Raw genomic sequence first — 19,637 nt, 5'->3', positions numbered from 1 at the left:
GGGCATCCCTCGATTTTCACCAGCAAAATCAACCCCCCACCCACCCCCCTTTTAATTTAGATTTGTGCAGCGGTGCGGCCCTGGGAGCATGCACTCCCCTGACTCATCCACCGGCGCCACTACCCAGTCCTCTTTTCTGCGTCAACCGGAACGGACTGCTTCCACCAGCACTCCTGGGTTAGGCCTTCGGCCTAGTATTTCCACATGCTCTTCCACGGAGAAGTCATTTTGTCGTCTTTTTTTCTTGTCTTTATTCAGATACCTGTCCTCTGTCGCCACGCTCCTCCCCGGCGCATGTAGATGTCCACAGTCTAAAGCATGTGTCCAGTTTGCGAGGGGCTCTTACCGATGTCTAACCCCACGCTATTTGCCTCTGTTGCTTCAGCCCCGACCATGGCTGGGAAGGTTGTACAGAGTGACAAGCACACAACATGCGCTCTGAAGAACAGGCCAGCGTGGTGGAGGTAGCTCTTCGGAAGGTCACCTCCAAAGGACTTTCGTCAGACACAAGTCCAGGCCCAAGGTAGGGGCACTGGTGGCATCTGCACCCCGGAAGGGCGACTCCTTCCGCAGGAAGCACTTAAACGGGAGGGGCCTTTCAGGTCCTAGCACCATTGCAGGTACCGAGGCTGCTTCAGCTACCGGCCTCCAGGCCTAGGTTCACAAGATCCTACCAGTGATGTTGTTGAGGGATCACAAGTTTCTACTATTGGGTTTCCGCCCAAGGGGCTATGCACTAGTACCGGACAGATGTCTGAAGGGGCGCCTGTTCGCAGCACTACCAGTGACACAGCCAAGGGCATTCTGCCTTCCAGGCCCCATCCTGAGGTGCAGGGTATGCCTCAACCTCCACTGCCAAGAGTCCAGTAAGCGGGGGGAGCTCAGCACGGCAAGCACCACGTCTCGGGCACGTGGTACGCAGCCCGACAAAATGGCCGCCGGGCAGACAAAATGGCGGCTCGCCCGACAACATCCCCCTTGAGGGAACAGATAAAGGAATACTTTTCCAGGTGGGACTGGTCTTTGCCGGGCACGTGGCTTAAGGCATACCCTTCAGCGTCACAGGGCAGATGCACCACACATATGACAAGGCAGATTGTTCCCAGGTCTTGGCACCCCGAGGGCCCTCCGTCCATGCCCGTGCCTCCAAGCGCTCCACCGGCCTGCGAAGACAGGTTTTTAAAAAAATTCCTGACTCTTATGAGGTCTTCACAGATGGCATTATCCTCAAGGATGTGATCAGGGACATGCTCCCTCCGGTCTTGCCGCTAGTACCCACGTCTCCTCCATCCTTGGTTCCAGCGCTTCCGGCTCCTCCGAAGCCCCAGCTTCCCTTGCCATTTCCCACTTCGTTGTCCTGGCAGTTCCCCATCAGCCGCTGCAGCAGCCCCCGTCTCCCAGCATTCTTCCAGTTGCACCTGACCAACAGGACACATTGGTGGACACCGATGAGGAGGAGGACCCCGACACACCTTTGTCGGCAAAGACATTTCATGAACGGCTCATGGGCCTAGCTGAATGTCTGGGGCTTCCACAGCCAGAGGTCGAACAACCGAAGGCGGGGATCTTGACGGAGGTCCTCGCTCTACGCCCCACAGCTAGAACAGGGATTCCAATACAAAAGGACATGGTGGCATTGTCCAAAAAAGAATGGCTTAAACCTCATTCGGCGCAGCCTACCAACAGGCCCCTCAGCACCAAGTCGAGGCAGTTGGAGGGGGATCCACTCTTGCTGTCGGCACATCCTCTGCTATACTCTTCAGTCATCGCTGCAGCCTCCATCTACTCCAAGCCACAGTCGTACTCTGCTGCCTCAGCACTCTTGGGTAAAGAGAAGATCCTGGAAGCATACAGAAAGAAAATCTGTTCCAACTCTTCGCTTCATCTTTGGCAGTCGAATGCGGACAGTATGCTTGCTGCTGTCAACCAAAGGCTTTGGCGGGAGATGGCGGACTTCCTTCCGGAACTTCTAGTCCAGAGTCAGGCGCACTTCAAGGCACGGCTGGCAGAAGCCAAGATTGTAGCGCAGGACACAATGGAGTCCACTGTGGTTCACATTGGCACCTCAGGTCGTGCCACCTGCATTGCTACGGACATGAGAAGAATGGCCTGGCTATGGGCTACAAAGTTCAACCCGGACGTCCAGGAGCGCATATTGGACCTCCCATGCGAGGGTGGGGATCTGTTCCATTCCACTACTGACGAGGAACTTCATAAGAGCAGTAGTTCCCAGACTGCAAAATCCTTATTCATCCTCACGAAGTCCACCCCTAAGGCCTACAGCCAGACGCATCAGCCTTCCGACAAGGGTCGGTCCTTAGGAGGGTTCCGGGGATTCCAGGAGATGGTCCAGGCAGCCGGACCAGTTTCCGAGCCAGCAACGCTGCAAGCAGCACAAGGCGGAGCGTAAGGGCTTTTTTCAGTTTCCCTCAGACGGAAAAAAGGCATGACACGCTCATCCGGATCCACCAGTCTCCGGTGGGGGGCAGGCTTGCCCTTCACTCTTAACGCTGGCACGCAAGGTTCGCGGACCCATCGATCCCATCAGTAGTGTCCACGGGCTTCTGCCTACCTCTACTTCCTTCTCCTCTCCCTCCCACCCCCCCACAGATTTGGACAATAATTCTGATGGAAATTTGCTTGCTCGTAGAGAGCCAGGCAGTGGAGGAAGTTCCATTCACAGATTTTCACCATACACAAGAAGAACCAAGCGTGCCGGAGTTGTGTTGGATCTATCCACCCTGAACCTTTCCCTCAAAAGTTCCATGTGGTTACCCCAGCGCTTATTGCAGAGACGACGTGCATGAGCTACTGAATGTGCTCACCGCATCTGAAGGATGCGTACTTTAACGTCCCGATTTGGCAACCCCACTGATCCTTCCTCAGGTTCAGGATCATGGGTTTCAATTCCCAATACACTGTTCTACCCTTTGGCCTCAGTACGGCTTCCAGAGACTTATGAACTCAGTGGCAGCCCTCCTCGGGGCCCAAAGCCACCACGTCTATCCATACCTAGATGGAAACGACTGGCTGGTCAGGGCAAGGTCTCCGGAGGCAGTGCACCATACTACCTGTGCCCTCAAGAATAGTCTACACGAGTTGGGATTTTCCATCACTTAAGTCACAGCTGAAGCCTATGCAGTATCTAACGTTTCTGGGCTTCATCTAGGATACGAGCTCAGAGAATTTTTCCCTCGGAGGGCAAGATCACAGCCATCAAGAAGGCCACAGGGCATTTCCTCTGCAGAGCAGTGACCTTGGCATGGTGGTGCCAACACTTCTTGGGTATCATAGCGGCATGTCTCCTAGCAGTGCCGTATACGAGGCTCAAAATGAGGCTGAAGTTGCACTTCGCAGCCTCCTAGAGTCAGGAGAAGGTGTCTCGGGCGGAGCCAGTCAGCATTCCACCTCAGCTCCACCAGGTCCTAGTCTGTTGGAGCACAGACTACAACTTTCGGATAGGCAGGCCCTTCCAGCAACCAGCACCGCAGGTTAACTTCACCACAGACTGTGTCCTTGGAGTTTGGTCTCGTCGGGAGCAGGAGGCCCACATCAACTGGCTCGAGTTGATGGCCATCTGGCTCGCTCTCAAAGCCTTCCTTCCAATAATAAGTGGCAAAACGATCCTTATTCAAACAGACAGCTCCACCACCAACCAGCAGGGTGGCACCAGGTGGTCTCCCCTATGCACCCTAGAGGTCAGCATTTGGGAGTGGGCTCTGGAAAACGTGCACTTCACAGCAATCCACCTCCCGGGGGAGTGCAACCTGGAGGCGGACAGGCTCAGCAGGCTGTGTGCAGACAACTACAAATGGCAGTTGAGCAGGTCCTTCAGGGGACATTTGACAGAAGGTGCCATCTCGGGTGGATCTATTTGCCGGCTCTCTGATCTATGCGATGCAGATCCAATGGAACAAGAATGCGTATGCCTTCCCTCCCACTCCCCTGGTGCACAGGGTAATTTGCAAGATTAGGGAGTCCAGAAACCTCTCTCTCATCCGAACAGTGCTGTGGTAGCCCGCGGGACCATGGTTCAGAGTTGCTCAGCCTGTCGGATCAGCCGCCGGTGCACCCACTGCTGACCCCGGATCACCTACTCTCGCAGGTAGGCAGTCCTTCACCCCACCCCCCAGAGGTTGGCCCTCGCAGCGTGGTTCCCCTGAACAGGTTGCACTAAGGAATCTACGTCTGTCACAAGCTAACCTAGACATTGTACAGGGTGCTAGGAGCGATGCTACCAGGAGCCAGTACGAAAGCAAGTGGACTAGGTTTTATCACTGGGCCGAGGCAAAGCAGGTTGGTCCATTGACCTGCACCTTGGACAACGTCCTATCCTTCTCTGCACACCTCGCACACTCTGGTGTGCATGTGGACACATGTCGGAGCTATCTGGCGGCAATCTAAGCCTACCGGAACTCTGAGGAGGAAGTATCTGGTGGTTAGACACCTGTCGGGCCTCACCAGGCTCTACCTGCCTATCAAGAAACCACACCTGGTGTGGGACCTCAATATGGTCTTGGGCGCGCTCGCACATAAACCATTTGAACCTATGGCGTTCGCAGAGATCAAGCTAGTCACCATTAAGACGGCTCTACTGGTAGTCCTTACATCGGCACACAGGGTCGGTAAAATCCAGGCACTGGTGGCTTCAGAGCCTTATACTACGTTTCACAAGTAGAGGTGCTTAGAATTCAACATTCTTACCTAAGGTGGTCTCCTCTTTTCAGCTGAATGAGGGGATGGTGTTACCTACTTTCTTCGTGGATCCTAAAGACGCTCAGAAGGTTTTGCACTGTCTAGACGTCCGACGTGATCTTAAAATTCTATCTAGACAGAACCAAGAGCTTCTGCAAATCAGATGCTCCTTGTCACATTTGGTGGGTCAAAGCGTGGCTATCGGGCTTCCAAAGCAAGATGGTTACGGCCATCAAGGAGACCTACGAGGGGCAGCACAAGCCTCTGCCAGAAAATATGCATGCCCGAGCTATCAGAGCTAAAGCCATGGCTGTTGCTTTCCAGAGGCAAGGCCTGTTTCAGGTTATCAGCAAGGCGGCTACATGGGCTACGCGTTCAGCCTTCTGCACGAACTTGTTGGGGAGGGGCTAGCGTCTTCTTGCACCCCCGCCCCCAAGCGCTTTACAATTAGGCAAGAATTCTCCAAGCACTAGAGCACTGAGAAAGCTTTCTTTATGCAAATATACACACAGGCATGGCCAGGCACTAAATGAAGATGGTTAGTATTTAAATATAAGGTGTAAATAACTGTTAGCTGAATGAATTTGTAAACATGTTAAATTGTTTAGTATAGAGCAGAATGCGCTGTGCCAAAAGGAATGCAGCCTTTGTTAAAAATAGAGTACAGGCATTGTCTGACAGAGAGCACAAGGTAACTCAGCAGCTGTTTCCTGTCCATCAAAAGCCCATGCATGCTTAAGACTCGATGCACGACAGGGTTCTATGGAAAAAAACAGGTTTTAAGGGGAATTACTAGACCAGATCAAATAAGAGTATATTGAGTGAAGTGTGGAGAGTATGGCAAAAAGGTGTTTATTTTTATATATATATATATATATATATATATATATATATATATGTATATATATATATTGCGCAAAACGCGTCGTTCAGGACCCATCCTTGGCGTGCTGCTTTGTTTGCTGTGTGTGCTTTGCTTTTTTTTTTGCCCTTTTTTTTTACCATCATTAAAACTCGTGTCTTTACCTTGATTCGAGTTTGTCATTTTTGGCCCTGCAGTACCTCATGGTGGAGTGCGGTTTTCTTTCCTCTGTTGTGCTTTTTGAGATATATATATATATATATATATATCTCAAAATTAAGAAAATGAAGCTACAATGTATTCTTGCTTAGCTAGCAGTAGTTTGTTCTAAATGGAAACCCGGCGATGCAAGAAGGAAGACTGCTGCATCCCTTGTAAGGTAAGGATGGTTTTGGATGAGCCATGCCAGTAACCAAGTTGAACAGTATATAAGGCGCCTCCTTGGCACCAGTCTGCAGGAGCCGGCCATGGAAGAGGGACAGAATGCCGGGCGGGAGCCATTCTTCTTTGTCCCCCATCTTCATTTCTGTACAGATTAAATGTGTTATCCTTGCAAGATAAAGACTCTTGGCCTTAATTTGATAGATGGGTGAACTTTAATCTGGTGTGAGCGTGATGAGTACCCATATACTTAAGGGTTACCCCTGTAAGTTGGTCTACTTTTCACACTACTGCTTGGATGCCAGCTCCAGGTGGACGCGGCATTTGGTCAGGCAGTGTTAAGGAACTGGTTTTCCTAGTAGGGGCACCCTTCCACCCTGGGGCTACATTCAGTTGTAATCGCCCATACTGTATGGAGGAAAGGGGACAGGACGTAGGAGTAATTATAAGGTACTCACCGTAGTGATTAACATACTCCTAGTGCATAGTCCCCTTTCCTCCATATGTCCCACCGCCCCAATATAACTAGTGTCATCAGGCAATGGTAATATTGTTGACGTAGCAAAGTGGACTGAGTGGTGCCGGTGGGCGGAGTCAGGGAGCGCGTGCTCCCAGGACTGCGCCCCGCGTGCATCTAAATTTAAAGGGAAGTTGATTTTTCTGGTGAAAAAGGTTCGGTCTCCCGCCCCTAGTGAGCGGCGCCCATACAGTATGGAGGAAGGGGGACTATGGACTAGGAGTATGTTAGTCAGTACGGTGAGTAACCTATAATTTATTGGGCCTGTTGACCCTCTGTTGTAGTGTAACTTGGTGAAATGGGGTTTTTATACTTGGAGAAGGAATGAATTACCTTCTGCACCTTTTTGCCTTTTCAGAAATGAAGACCGAGTGTAAGCAGACATACGGGTTGTGATTGATTTATCTGACTTACTACAGGTAGCTCTCATAAGTATTTATTATTGTTTGCCACATGGCATGATGATGGGTTTGTAATTAATTTTGTTGTTACTTGTAGCCGGTAACTGGCCCCGAGGAAGACTACTGCATTGCCTCTGTTTGTCAAAACTATTGTGCTTACCATTGGAGCGGTGGGATTTTAGAGTATAGCTGGCACCTTGGTTTAGCGATGGATATTTGAACTATAGCAGTATTGGCATCACTTTGCTTTTTAATACTAGTAGTGTGGCTGCAGTTGTGACTGTGCGCCGTCCTCCGGATGGCACCCCGGCAAAAGCAATATATTGTATCTAGCACTTGAGCTTTAGTGACTTGTTTTAGCACTTTGTCGCTTCAAAATAAAAAACGTTTTCTTTGTGTGTGCAATAGATTTTATCTTCAATGCAGGATGTATTGCTTGAAGTATTGTGAATTCATGAAATTCGGATTTTATTCTCATCTTTCTGTTGTCCAATATATGATATAGTATTGCAGTAGTCATTTATATAGTGCCTTTTCCCATTTGAATGGCCTCAAAGCGCTTTGTGGTAGGAACGCCCTTGGGTGCCAAAGTCCAGGTATGCAAAAGTTCTCAGAGGAGGCTTAAGATGCGTGTGTATTTGGCCAATGTTAGGACTTTAGGAGGGCTGGCTACGCCCTAGTAAGCAAATTGCGGGGTCAGGCACGTAGACGTTGTTGAGGTCACGAAGAGCAGTCGTGCAGGAGACTCAATATGTACCCAGCTAGACTGAATTTTGTCGTAGGTTGTTGCTGTATTTTAATGACAGAGGTGTTGAGGCAAGTCTTGTGTTTCAGTGCAAAAAGATTGTGATCAGCTACACCAAATTTGTCAGTCATAGCTGCATTGTAAAGTGCTTGGATGGATAGACGTGCCTGCCGCAGGTATCCACTGAAGTGGTGCATTGATAGATATCTTAAGCTCAGATGGAGCTTATCTTTGTCGCTGTGCCATCCGGTATTCTGTGGAGGAGAAAGTAATCTACCTTTTTGTAGACTTTTTTTTTTTTTAGCCTCTGTGGAGAGGCTACCCGCCACTCTACCAGTGCAATAGTCTGGCTGTCCTAGAACATCTTCGAGATAGGGATTTACCGGCTACCATAGAAACTAGTATAATGCGGTTCTCCAAGTGCAGTAGACAAGTTACCTCTATAGTCTTACTACATATCTTCTAAGTACTACAAATGCTAACCAATCGGAGTCTCCTATGTGCAATATCAAGGATACCTGCATAGGATTACAGTGTAGTGCACAGTGGTTACTGTGCGCTACAGTGGCTAAGCTAAGTAGTTATAAGTGCAATGGAGGGTTACCTACATATATCTTTGAGTCATGGGCGGGTTAAACATAAGACGTAAAATTCTCTACGTGTAACCGGCATGTGCTTTCTTCTCGTAGCAATGCCAGGCTACCCGCATATCTAGGTACAAACCCAAGGCTGACCTTATAGGTATTGTAAGTGTATAAGCGGATTAATATTAAGGAACACTCCTGTCCAGTTCCGAGGCCCCGGAGCGCTGGCAAGCTATCCTGACAGATTTTTAAGCACAGAAGGGGCAATCCTAATATTACATCTTGGTGCAATTGACTGTCTCTCCTCAAAGGTCTTCAGGTGCATTGGGCCAGTTCTCTCTCTGATCTTCTGGTTGCTGACGATCATAAAAAATCTGCGTAAATGGGCGGGCTAGCGAGATAATGCTACACCACTCTTAACTGCCTAGAATCCATCAAGTGCACCACATTTCCTACCCCCAACAATTCATCAAAGTGTCAGAGAAAAACACTGTGGGTTCGCAAACAAGGGTCTGTGCGCTAGTGATCACTGATTACACTGAGGTATCGTAATACAAATTGTAGTGCAAGCAGCCGAACCGCCTACGCCAGCTAGTCCACCCTGGCTGGTACTGCAAACTGATAAAGGAAGAGGTGAGGTGGTAATGCGCTTTATACTCAAAACAGTAAGGCACAATGATGAGATTGTTGATGCTTTAATTGAAACAGAAACAGCCAGCCTGGCTTTCTGTTTCAATGAAAGCATCAACAATCTCATCATTGTGCCTTACTGTTTTGAGTATAAAGCGCATTACCACCTCACCTCTTCCTTTATCAATTAATCGAAGTGCGTCACACTTCCTACTCCGAAAAAATCCAACTAGGTGCACCTCACTTCTTACCCTCAGCTATCCATCTTATCGAACAGTCTGAGCTCTTTTAGATATTTGACAAGACAGGTACTGACCAGTATGGGTCCTCAAGTTGTTGTGCAGCGAGGCGGGTGTAAGGACGTTACCCGTTCGACTGTCCTGAATCTTTTCATTGGTAACTTACAAGCTAGCCTGAGCACTCCAGTCAGAGTGAAGTAGGCCCAGGGCCGATGTGTGATCATGTGAAGCGAGTGGTCTGGGGGGGTTGAGTTGGCAACGCAGGCCGTTGTGACGATGGCCGGCATCCGCCTGTGGGTTTGTGAGTGAGAGGTTGTCAGTGATTGTGCGTTAGGCGGGCCGCTGTGACAAGATCCGGCATCCACTGCAAACATGACTTGCTGGTGTTTCAATGAGACCGCGGGCTGGTGCTGTGAGCGCAGATTCTGCTGGGTGGAGTCATAAGGAGTGTGTGGCCAGGAGGCGAGGGGGCGCAAGGGGGTGAACCTAGGGAGTACGGCCATGGGATTGGTTGGGGAAGGAGTGTGGTTTTGTTTACTAGGATTTCCGTTTTGAGGGGGTCGGGGGGACGATTTAGGGATCTTGACGATATGGGTGTCTGTAGTTATAACAGATAGGGTTATGAGATCAGATTAGTGCAGGGCGGGGGCTAAGGTAGATATTGAGATGAGACGGGGAATCTCCCTGCAGAACCCCTTTCGGCACTGGGCGAGAGGTGGATGAGAAAAGGGGAGCATGATTTGTGAGCGTTTTGAGACTTAGTAGGAGATCTAGGTTCGATCGTAGTCCTCGAATCCTGAGGTGTGTATCCTGTCTGAGTATGGTGTTGGTCAGTGGTATTGAAGGCGACAGATGGGTGGAGAAAGACATCTGCTGTTCTTTTGTCATCACTAACTGACCCAAGGGAGGACTCAGGACCTCGGATGGGTCTGAAGCCTGTTGGGGCTGGGGCAAGAAGGTTGTTAGAATCTTTGAGGGGTAGTGGGCATCAGTGCTATTTTCGAAAAGGATGGCGAGTTGTCCGTCAATAGCGATGTTGTGAAAGTGTTCAGACAGGGCATCACATTGAGATTGTGAGTAAAGGGGGCGGGAGGGGGGGGTTGTGCAACCTGGCTTCTTGAACTTTGTGATGATTCTATGCAGTTCCTTGCTTGGTTTGTGGGAGTTTAAGATTCAGTTCCCTTAGGTTTTTTTGGCTTTCCTAATAGGCCCGTCTTGCAAGAGAAGATTTGTTTTGAGAAGTGGGGTTGGTTCTCCAAGTCCGCTTGAGTCGTTGCTTGAGTTTTGATAGATTTGAGGTAGATTGTGTACCATTTGGGGTTGGGGCCGGTCTCTGAGGGGTACGTTCCGTTGGAGTGAGGGGGATGAGGGCCAGTGATCTGAGTTCATAGGAGTGAAAATGCTGGGTGTGAGTTGAGGGAATTGGCTAGATCTGTTAATGATGACTTTATTCCAGAGAGGGGTGTGGTAGGGGAGTTTTTGGAGCGGGGAGGTCAGGAGGGAGAAGATTGCATAGTGTCTTAAAGGTAGAAGCATGGGTCGGTGTGTGGTCACGCTGGGTGAGATGTTAGGATGGGGTGAGGAGTGGGCATGTGGCCGTGGAAAGGATGCAGTGTTCAGAGGGCGTTTGGGGGTTTTGGGGGAGAGGGGAATAGAGCTGGGTTGGGTGGGGAGAATTGGGTGGAGTAGAGAGGGGTAATGATTGGGATCTAGGATGGAGCAGGGGAGATGAGTGGGGGGTAGGAGGGCCTGAGACCATAGCCCTTTCGTGGTGTTCGCGTAGCCAGAGGTGTGTGGGTGAGAGTAGGGAGGGGGGCTGGGTGACTGTTGAGATCGGTGTGTTGGCCAGGTCGGCCATTGCTGCACTTAGCGATTCCGATTAGGTGGGAGGTTGAGGGATATGTGGGAAGAGGGAGATGTGGGGAAAAAAATTGGGTGGGGAGATGGGAGAGAGAGGGGGAGGTGTTGGGACAGATTTTCTATCCTCTGGCCTGGTGGACAGATGTACAGAATTCCAACCTAGTTTAGTGACGGGGACAACTCTGGGAGCTGTAGCCAAACCAGTTTAGGCTAGCAAGGTGAGTGGTGCGCCTGTAAGGTGTCGTCAAACCACACACTGAAAAGTCAAGAATCTCACTTGGACAATCAGTTCTAAAAATAATTATTTATGGCCATATGACACTAAGAAAAATGACTACTATCCTGTAATAGCACACAATACTAAATAAAAGATACCTTGCCAAGCCATGGATCTTTAGAGGCTTCCCCCGGTTTACTGAGGACTTTTAAACATTGCACTGCTTCCTAGGATGTACACTGTGTCGCTACTGTTTCCCTCCTTGGAGTGTAATGGGCCCTTCTGGACCTAGGGACGCACAGTCTATCTAAAATATATCCTGGACTTTGGTAGCGCTCCTGGCTCTGGTGGACATTATTTTCCCTTAAGTGCTATACTATGTTATATGTGTATATATATACGGTCAGAATAATCCGTCATGTAATTGGAAGCCCGTACTAAGCGATGTTTGATGCCTTTGGATCCTGAACATGCTGATCATTGCTGTGTGTAATCTTATCTGGGTGTCTCTTTATTAACTTGCATCTGAAAGCTTATATGTGTGGGGCCTATAGTTTAGGTTAAGGATTGAGTTGGCCAATTACTGGTTTTTTTTTTAATCTACACTCTGCTCAATTTGTTCTAACTTAAGTACTTTTTCCCATCAAGAATAGTTGTATGAGGCCTTTTAATAAAGTGTATCATTTATTCACTATACCAATGTGTGATGTCTGTTGGGACTAATTGTACCACCCTGCCAACTTTCCACCATCTTAAAGTTAAGCCTGATTGCTCTGCAATGCTTAACATTGGAGAGCCTGGTCCTTCCTTTTGGGTAATCTACTAGTAGCTTAAATGATTACATCACCCTCAGCAGAGGGTAGTACAAAATGAAAAATCTCCCTAACAGTGGATATTGGGGGAATCAAAATTAGTGGGACAGGTTGTTGGATCATAGGGACAAGGCTAGGTTTGAGGAGGCAGGTGCTTGCAGGTAGTTTCCTTATTTTCATGTTGTAGATTGTTTGTTCCCTTGTCTTTGTCTGTAATTTCCAAACTGGTGTGTAGATTTGGGGCAGGTGAAGGGTGACGGATAGCTGAGGCTAATTACTATAGTCTTCATGAAAGTAATTTTTCCTCTTTTGTTTTGTTTGATTTAGATGCAAGAGAAGAACCAAAATTGTCATTTGAAAAGCTACCCCCCAAAAGACAGCGATTTGAAAAATCTGAAAAAGCAGCATTTGTTGGGAGTCCAGGATCAATATTTGGGAGTAAAGATGTGGGTGAAACCTTGGATGAACTGCCTGATGTCCTGCATCACATAGCTGGATCTCCGTTGCATCCAGCTGCAAGAGAAGGATTGGCAAATACTGACTTTGATTTGCTTTCAGATGGTAGTTCTGACAGTGATGACCCCCTTGCCCAAATTTCTGTACGTTTTGATGGTGACTTGTTAGAGCCCGAGGCCAAAAAACGAGATCTGTCTAGAAAGTCTTTGCTAACCCAGAGATTTGATAAAACACTTTTACATCCGATAGGCCCGCAGAGATTGGACCTATTATCCGGCCAATCCCAGCGATTTGATGGAGCAACAAGTACACTTTTGGGATTGCCAAGTAAGACACCTGGACCACATAGGTTTGAAGGAACCACCCAAGCCATTCTCCCGCAGAGGTTTGAAGGCCTGCCATCTCAGGGTCTTACTTCCCATTCATTGGGAAACCAGATGTATGATGGAGCTCCTGGTCATCATGTGGGCCCGCAGAGGTTTGATGGCCCACCGGGGCAGCCAGTGGGCCCGCAGAGGTTTGATGGCCCACCGGGGCAGCCAGTAGGCATGCAGAGGTTTGATGGCCCACCGGGGCAGCCTGTGGGTCCGCAGAGGTTTGATGGCCCACCAGGGCAGCCTGTGGGCCCGCAGAGGTTTGATGGCCCACTGGGGCAGCCTGTGGGCCCGCAGAGGTTTGACGGCCCACCGGGACAGCCTGTGGGGCCGCAGAGGTTTGACGGCCCACCGGGGCAGCCTGTTGGGCCCCAGAGGTTTGACGGCCCTCCGGGGCAGCCAGTTGGGCCGCAGAGGTTTGATGGTCCTCCGGGGCAGCCAGTTGGGCCGCAGAGGTTTGATGGCCCTCCGGGGCAGCCAGTTGGGCCGCAGAGGTTTGATGGCCCTCCGGGGCAGCCATTGGGGCCGCAGAGGTTTGATGGCCCACCGGGGCAGCCAGTGGGGCCGCAGCGGTTTGACGGCCCTCCGGGCCAGCCAGTGGGGCCTCATAGGTTTGACGGCCCTCCTGGCCAGCCAGTGGGGCCTCATAGGTTTGACGGCCCTCCGGGTCAGTCAGTGGGGCCACAGAGGTTTGAAGGACCCTCAGGGCAGTCGGTCGGTCCACCCAGATATGATGGACCGCCAGTACACCAAATGGGTCAACCGAGATTTGGTGGTGCACCAGGGCAGTCAACAATGGGCCCCCCAAGGTTTCAGGGTGCTCCAGGACAGCCTGTGGGTCCACCAAGGTTTGAAGGTGTACCTGGGCCTTCGGTTGGACCGCCAAGGTTTGAAGGATCAACAGGGCAGCCTGTGGCTCCAAGGTTCGAGGTACCAGGACAGCCTGGTGGGCCACAGAGGTTTGAAAGGCCACCGTGTCTTTCAGTAGGCCCTCCTAGATTTGAAGGGGCACCAGCTCAGGTAGTAGGGCCACCTCGGTTTGAAGGACCTCCAGGGCAACCACCAAGGTTTGATGGATTACCAGGACAGCCAATTGCTGGAATGCGTTTTGAAGGACCTCCAGGTGCAATGAGGTTTGAAAGGCCCCCAGGTCAACCTATGGGTGTTCCGAGGTTAGATGGGCCAGGTGGTCCAAGATTCGAAATGCATCAACCTCTGCGATTTGATGGCACACATGTTGCTCCTCCAAGATTTGATGGCCCTCCTGGCCACACTGGCCCACGGTTTGATGCACCACCTTTGCAGCCCAGGTTTGATGGATTACACGGACAGCCTTCACAAAGATTTGAAAGGCCTCTGGGTCAGCAAACACCTCCACGATTTGATGGGCCAATGATTCAGCAGTCGCAGCCAAGATTTGATACACCAGTCCCTCAGCAGCCACCAAATAGATTTGGGCTTCAAGGACCCCGGTTTGAAAGCAATTCTGCACCAAGACTCAATGCACCTCTTTATGGGCAACCAGGGCCATATAGTGAACCTCCCAGTGTATTCAGTGGTCCCTTTCAAAGGTTTGACTTGCAGCAACCACCAAACTTCAGTGGACCTCCACCTACTTCAGTAACCCAGACTTTTCCAAATCTACTCAATCGCCCACCACCGCCACATTTTTTTGAGAAGAGTCTCCAGAGTCTTCCCTTTGGTGTGCCAACCTCTGTGCCGATGGGAAACCTTCCACCTCAGCCGGTAAGGGTTCTTAGATTTGTACTTTGTGTGTTTTTCATGTTTCATGGTAAAACCTCATTGGCTCTTTCCAGTTAATGAGTTTGCACTTCTACTTGTTCAACATATGTGAATACAGGATGTTTGTCTTGGATGTCTTTGGATTGGATTGCAACGTTCACATTAACATTTTTTCTCTGAAGTTTTTACAGTATCTCTGTGCCGCTAGCTTGACACAGATGTTTTCCCATATTGTAGCGAAATATTCAAATCCATTTATTTCAGGGAACATTACTTAACCAATATTTTGTATTTTATTGAATTTATATAGCCCTTTACTCCAAAGTGCTTTACATGAGAACAAATAAACATACAGCAAGCATAAGATGACAATTGAACCACAACCTGAAAGCAGTATAAAGAACAACTTACAATATTGCAGCAGTGAGGAGGGTGTGGGAAGGGAGAGGTGTGCAAGGGAGTAATAGGTGTTGGAGGAGGTAAGAACGTGGGAAAGAGGGAATGCAGGAATGTGAGGGAAGAAGAGAGGAAAAGGTGAGACTAGAATAGAGCAGGAGGAAGGAGGTAGGAGGGATGGAGAGGGTAAGGAAGAGGAGTAAGGTGAGGGTAAAAGGGAAGAGAGGAGGAAAGTAACGTGGGGTGTTAGGGAGGTGAGTGGAAGAGGCAAGATTTTAGAGGAGCGAAAGGAAAGGAAGGGTAGGAGGGAAAAGAGCAGATGTGAAGGGGGAGGCGGTTCCAGTGGAAGGGAGAAAGGAGTTGGAAGGAGCAGTAGCGGGAGGTGGCGCAGGGTGGAGGAGGAGGAGAGAGTAGGAAAAGATTAGCAGAGCGGATAGGACGCGAAGTGGTGTAGAAGGAAAGAAGGGAGGAGAGGTAGGGGGTAGCAAGACCATAGAGGGATTTGAAAACGAGACAGAGGAACTTAAGCTGGGAGTGAAAAGAGCCAACCTAGAGAGGTGAGGGAGGAGGAAATGGAGTCAAGGGGTGAGAGAAGGCATAGGGAGCGGATGGCAGAGTGGTAGATGGATTTGAGAGGGGAGAGAGGAGGGAACTGCGAAGAGAAGGGAGAATATCTCAGAATGTACCTTTTTTTTTTAGTTGATACGTTTTAATCCATAAATCTGTGCTTGTCGTGACACATTCTATTAATGATCACAACCTCTTCCTCCATATGTGGATATTATTTGCACAGTTTGAATGGACCAGAGAATTTTCCAGAGCAAAAAAGTGTTAAAAGAACAGGAGTGTGCAGGTCATAGTATCCTTTCCTTTGATCAAATATTTAGTTTTGACACATTTCTAGTACACTTCAGTGGGAACCCATCATATCTAAAAGAAATAAGTAAATTGGGTTCTTGTATAGCGCTCGATAATGGGTTATGGCCTCTAACTGCAGGACCGGGTATCACATTCTTGTGTAGTCTTGTTTCCAAGATGAGCATGTTGCGCTTAAGCTTTTCTCACAGCCCATCTGGAGAGATGTTTTGTGGGATCCTGGACTGATTTCCTTTTTTCGGAGTGAAGAAATTTTTTAACCTTACTCCCTAGCTTAATGAGCTGTTTTTTGTTTACACTGGTACGTCATTCTGGCTAGCGTTGCATGGGAACCTCTGTCCTCCGTTGACAGAAAAGGCTCCCAACTGAGGAACCTTCTGTGCATCTTGCGGCTCTGTGTATTTGGTGCCCTTTTTACAGGTACCAATCGAAGAACTGTTGTCGCTGGTCAGATTCTTCTCACTAATCTGGTCCTGCCTCTGGTGAGGGGACTCAAATCAGGTCTCTGGAGGTCCAGCAGGAGTCAACCAAGGTTTCAGCGAGAATCTGACTTCGTCACACAGCTCTCTGGCTCGAGGTCCCTTGTTATTGGTGGTTTGCAGACAAGCAAGATTGCAGCATGTCGAGGGATGTCTCGTTTTGCAGGTCGTTTCAAGACTAGTGTGTCTCACCAACCTCTGGGTAGGATCGTCATCGGTAACCCCAGGTCGCATGGAGGGAAGGGTCGGAACAGGCATTGGTTACACAGCCAGTATCTCTGTTCGCTGGAATCAGTTACAGCCATCTTCTCTTCATCTTCCTCTTCGGATTCAGATCCAGTGGTCGACTCGTCTTCAGCTTCTAGAATCTGACTTTTATACAGGAACCCACACAACTTCTGCAAACTCTCCCTGCAGTTTACAGAAAAGGGCAGCTGGCTGTCCAATCAGGACAGCCAGCTCCCCAGTAGGAACTGGTTGCTTTCACATGCAACTGAAGACAGAGGACTGCTGCGTTTCAGACTTTTCACTCACTTCATCCCTTCAGACACCGCATCAGTGGGAAACGCAAAGGGTTCCTGCCGAAGACAAAACTTCAACCTGGACCTCCCCCACAAAGGATGGCACAGAAAGACCCAAGAAAGGACAAACCCACTACAAATGGAAAAAAAAGAAAGAAGCCACCATTCGAATGGATTGTGTCCTCCCATGTGTTCCTCATTTTATGTATTCCTAATCTTATGATAACTTGTTATCCCGCCAGCTTCGCTGCTTCTGAATTTTTTTTTTCAGCAGAGGGCGCGGTGCACGAGTTCGTGGCATCGATGTCCCTCGACGAGCTCCGTACCGCGTCAACATCACCATCAGTATAAATTTCTTGTGCCGCGCCCGTTGGCTTCAGTTTGGTTTTTCCGATTGCTTCACACTCGAACGGCGCGCTTCGAAATTTTCTTCTGAAAATGTCGTCTTCAACTCCCAATACTGGGTTTAAAAAGTGTATCTACTGCGGATCGAAAATGTCGATTACAGACCCTCACCACGTTTGTCTCTGGTGCCTAGGTTCAAGTCATCAAACCGGCGACTGTGGCTCCTGTCGGTCAATGACGGAGAAGGCCCTTCGTGAGAGGAAAGGTAAACTGGCGGTGGGGCGGGAAGCTTCTGAAGCCTCGACGGCTTCGTTAAAAAAACGTAAAATAAATCGAGCGATTCGAAAGTATCGGATCGTCAGACACTCCTAAGAGATCTCGATCTCGTAGTGGATCGAGGCACTCTTCCTCTTCTAAGAGTGAAAAGGAGACATAGATCCCCTTCGTCCTCTTCCGATTCATCGACCAAATTGGTGCGATGCACGACTAAGTCGGATTCCCCTAGAAAATGGGAAGAATTTCGAAGGCAGATGATGGAGGTCTTTGAGAATGCGGCCTCGACCCCCCTCAAAGAAACCTCAGTAGCTGGACCCCTGTCGCTCCATCGGAGATTCCTTTGAATACATCGAAGGTTACGTCGATTCCTTAGACGAAACCTCAGGAACAAGACAGGAGATTTACTCCTCTACCAAAATCTGACTTTTTCGTCTGTCTTCAATTTGTGAAGAAAGTGGCTCTGAGGTAGAGGATGTCTCCTTTTGGAGTACAGTATGGTCCCAGAAGAACTTATCGATCCCAAACCTGTGCGACACCCTTCACTCTGCTAGTGGCATTGATACGTCACCTGAGCTAGAGATTGCTAGACCTGACCCTGCAGAACATGCAGGTTTGGGGTACAGGATTTTAGTGAATAGGGTGGTGGAATACATGGGCTGGGGTACAGCCTCACCCACTTTTGAACAGGACGATATGACGGACATGATTGTTCAGGGCCCCCAGAAGGATCCAGTTCTCCCCTTCCATAGGGCACTTCAGAGAACAGTGGAAAAGAACTGGGAAGTTACTGATAATATTGCTGCTGTAAACAGTAATTTTCCCAAAAAATATAGACCGTCTAGTTCTGATCCTGAATATTTAAACAGACCTCCTACTCAGTCTGGTTATTCAAGCTGCAACTACCTCAAGACAGACTGCATATCCTACTATCCCCCCGGATAGAGAGGATAAGAAGGTGGATGCTTGGGCCCGAAAAGTTTTTACTTCGGGTAGCATGGCTCTTAAGTCAACCAATGTCACCTGTACCCTGGCCAGGTTCACCCATACACTGTGGGACTGCATTTCAGCGGCGGCTGATCCTATTCCGGAAGGCGAGGAAAGGGAAGGCTTCCTGAATATTGTCAAAGACGGAAAGGAGGCAATGGGGGATTGGCTCCAGTCTGGACTGGATACTGCTGATAGTATCAGCAGATCCATGGCTGCAAGCACTGTGCTACGGAGATTTGCATGGGTGAGGAAGTCGGGGTTTGCACCAGATGTGCAGGCCAGACTTCTCAACATGTCTTTTGATGTCTTGAGACTGTTTGGTAGTAAGGCTGATGAAAGCCTAGAAAAACTACAGACCTCAAAAGCGGCAGCTTAATCTCTTAGCGCCTCTATGCGATAGCCTCAGAAACCCTATTCGGACTAATCTTCCTGTGGGGTCGTTCTTTTCGGTACTACTCTTTTGGTAGAGGAAGAGGACATGCTTTTCAAAGGGGCAAGAGAAACTTCGCTTGTGGTGGACGGGGGAAGACTGCAAAGCCAACCTCAGGAACGGCATCTTTGCCCTCGGCTGCTCCTGTAGCTGCCTCCAAATCGCTGAGACCTTGCTACACAAAACCCCAGTGGGAGGCAGGATCTCTCAGCATCTGAAGGAATGGCGGGGCATTACCTCAGATGCTTGGGCACTGGAAACAGTAGCTCAAGGTTACTGTCTCTCCTTCCTAAAAACACCTCAGAACCATCCATCGGGAACCGACTCTTGTCAAAATTCCAGATCCCCTCCTGTTGCAGGAAATTTTAACCCTGCTAGAGAAAGGTGCTATAGAACAAGTACCTGTAGCGGAGAGTAACGAGGGTTGGTACTACCCATATTTTCTCATCCCAAAGAAGGACGGAGGATTGAGACCCATCTTGGACTTAAGAAACTTGAACAAGTTCCTCAGGAAGGAAAAGTTCAAGATGGTAACCCTTTCTCAGATCCTTCAGGCTCTCCAACTCCAAGACTGGTTGGTATCATTGTACCTTCAGGATGCTTACTTTCATGTACCAATCCATCTCAAGCACAGAAAGTACCGAGGTTTGCGATTGGCAATTCTCACTATCCGTTTCGAGTTCTGCCATTCGGGTTGACCTCCGCCGTGAGGTTTTTCACCAAATTGATGGCGCTGGTGGCAGCGAGTCTCAGGAGAGGGGATTCACGTCTACCCCTACCTGGACGATTGGTTGATCAGGGCACGTTCCCC

General features: G+C 49.3%; 1 protein-coding gene across 1 annotated transcript in view; it reads left to right on the top strand.

Annotated features, from left to right (window-relative positions):
• The window catches only part of PCF11 (PCF11 cleavage and polyadenylation factor subunit), a 498,315-nt gene that overhangs the window by 172,687 nt on the left and 305,991 nt on the right, over nt 1-19,637 (top strand). The window contains exon 8 of the mRNA XM_069639870.1: nt 12,271-14,519. Coding sequence (XP_069495971.1) covers nt 12,271-14,519 — 2,249 coding nt within the window. The remainder of the gene's footprint in view (nt 1-12,270; nt 14,520-19,637) is intronic.

This window comes from Ambystoma mexicanum, chromosome 7q, assembly GCF_040938575.1.
Source record: "Ambystoma mexicanum isolate Mex_15411 chromosome 7q, UKY_AmexF1_1, whole genome shotgun sequence".
Classification (NCBI taxonomy): domain Eukaryota; kingdom Metazoa; phylum Chordata; class Amphibia; order Caudata; family Ambystomatidae; genus Ambystoma; species Ambystoma mexicanum.
Note: the sequence above shows the minus strand (reverse complement) of the source record. Positions and strands in the feature narration are given on the sequence as shown.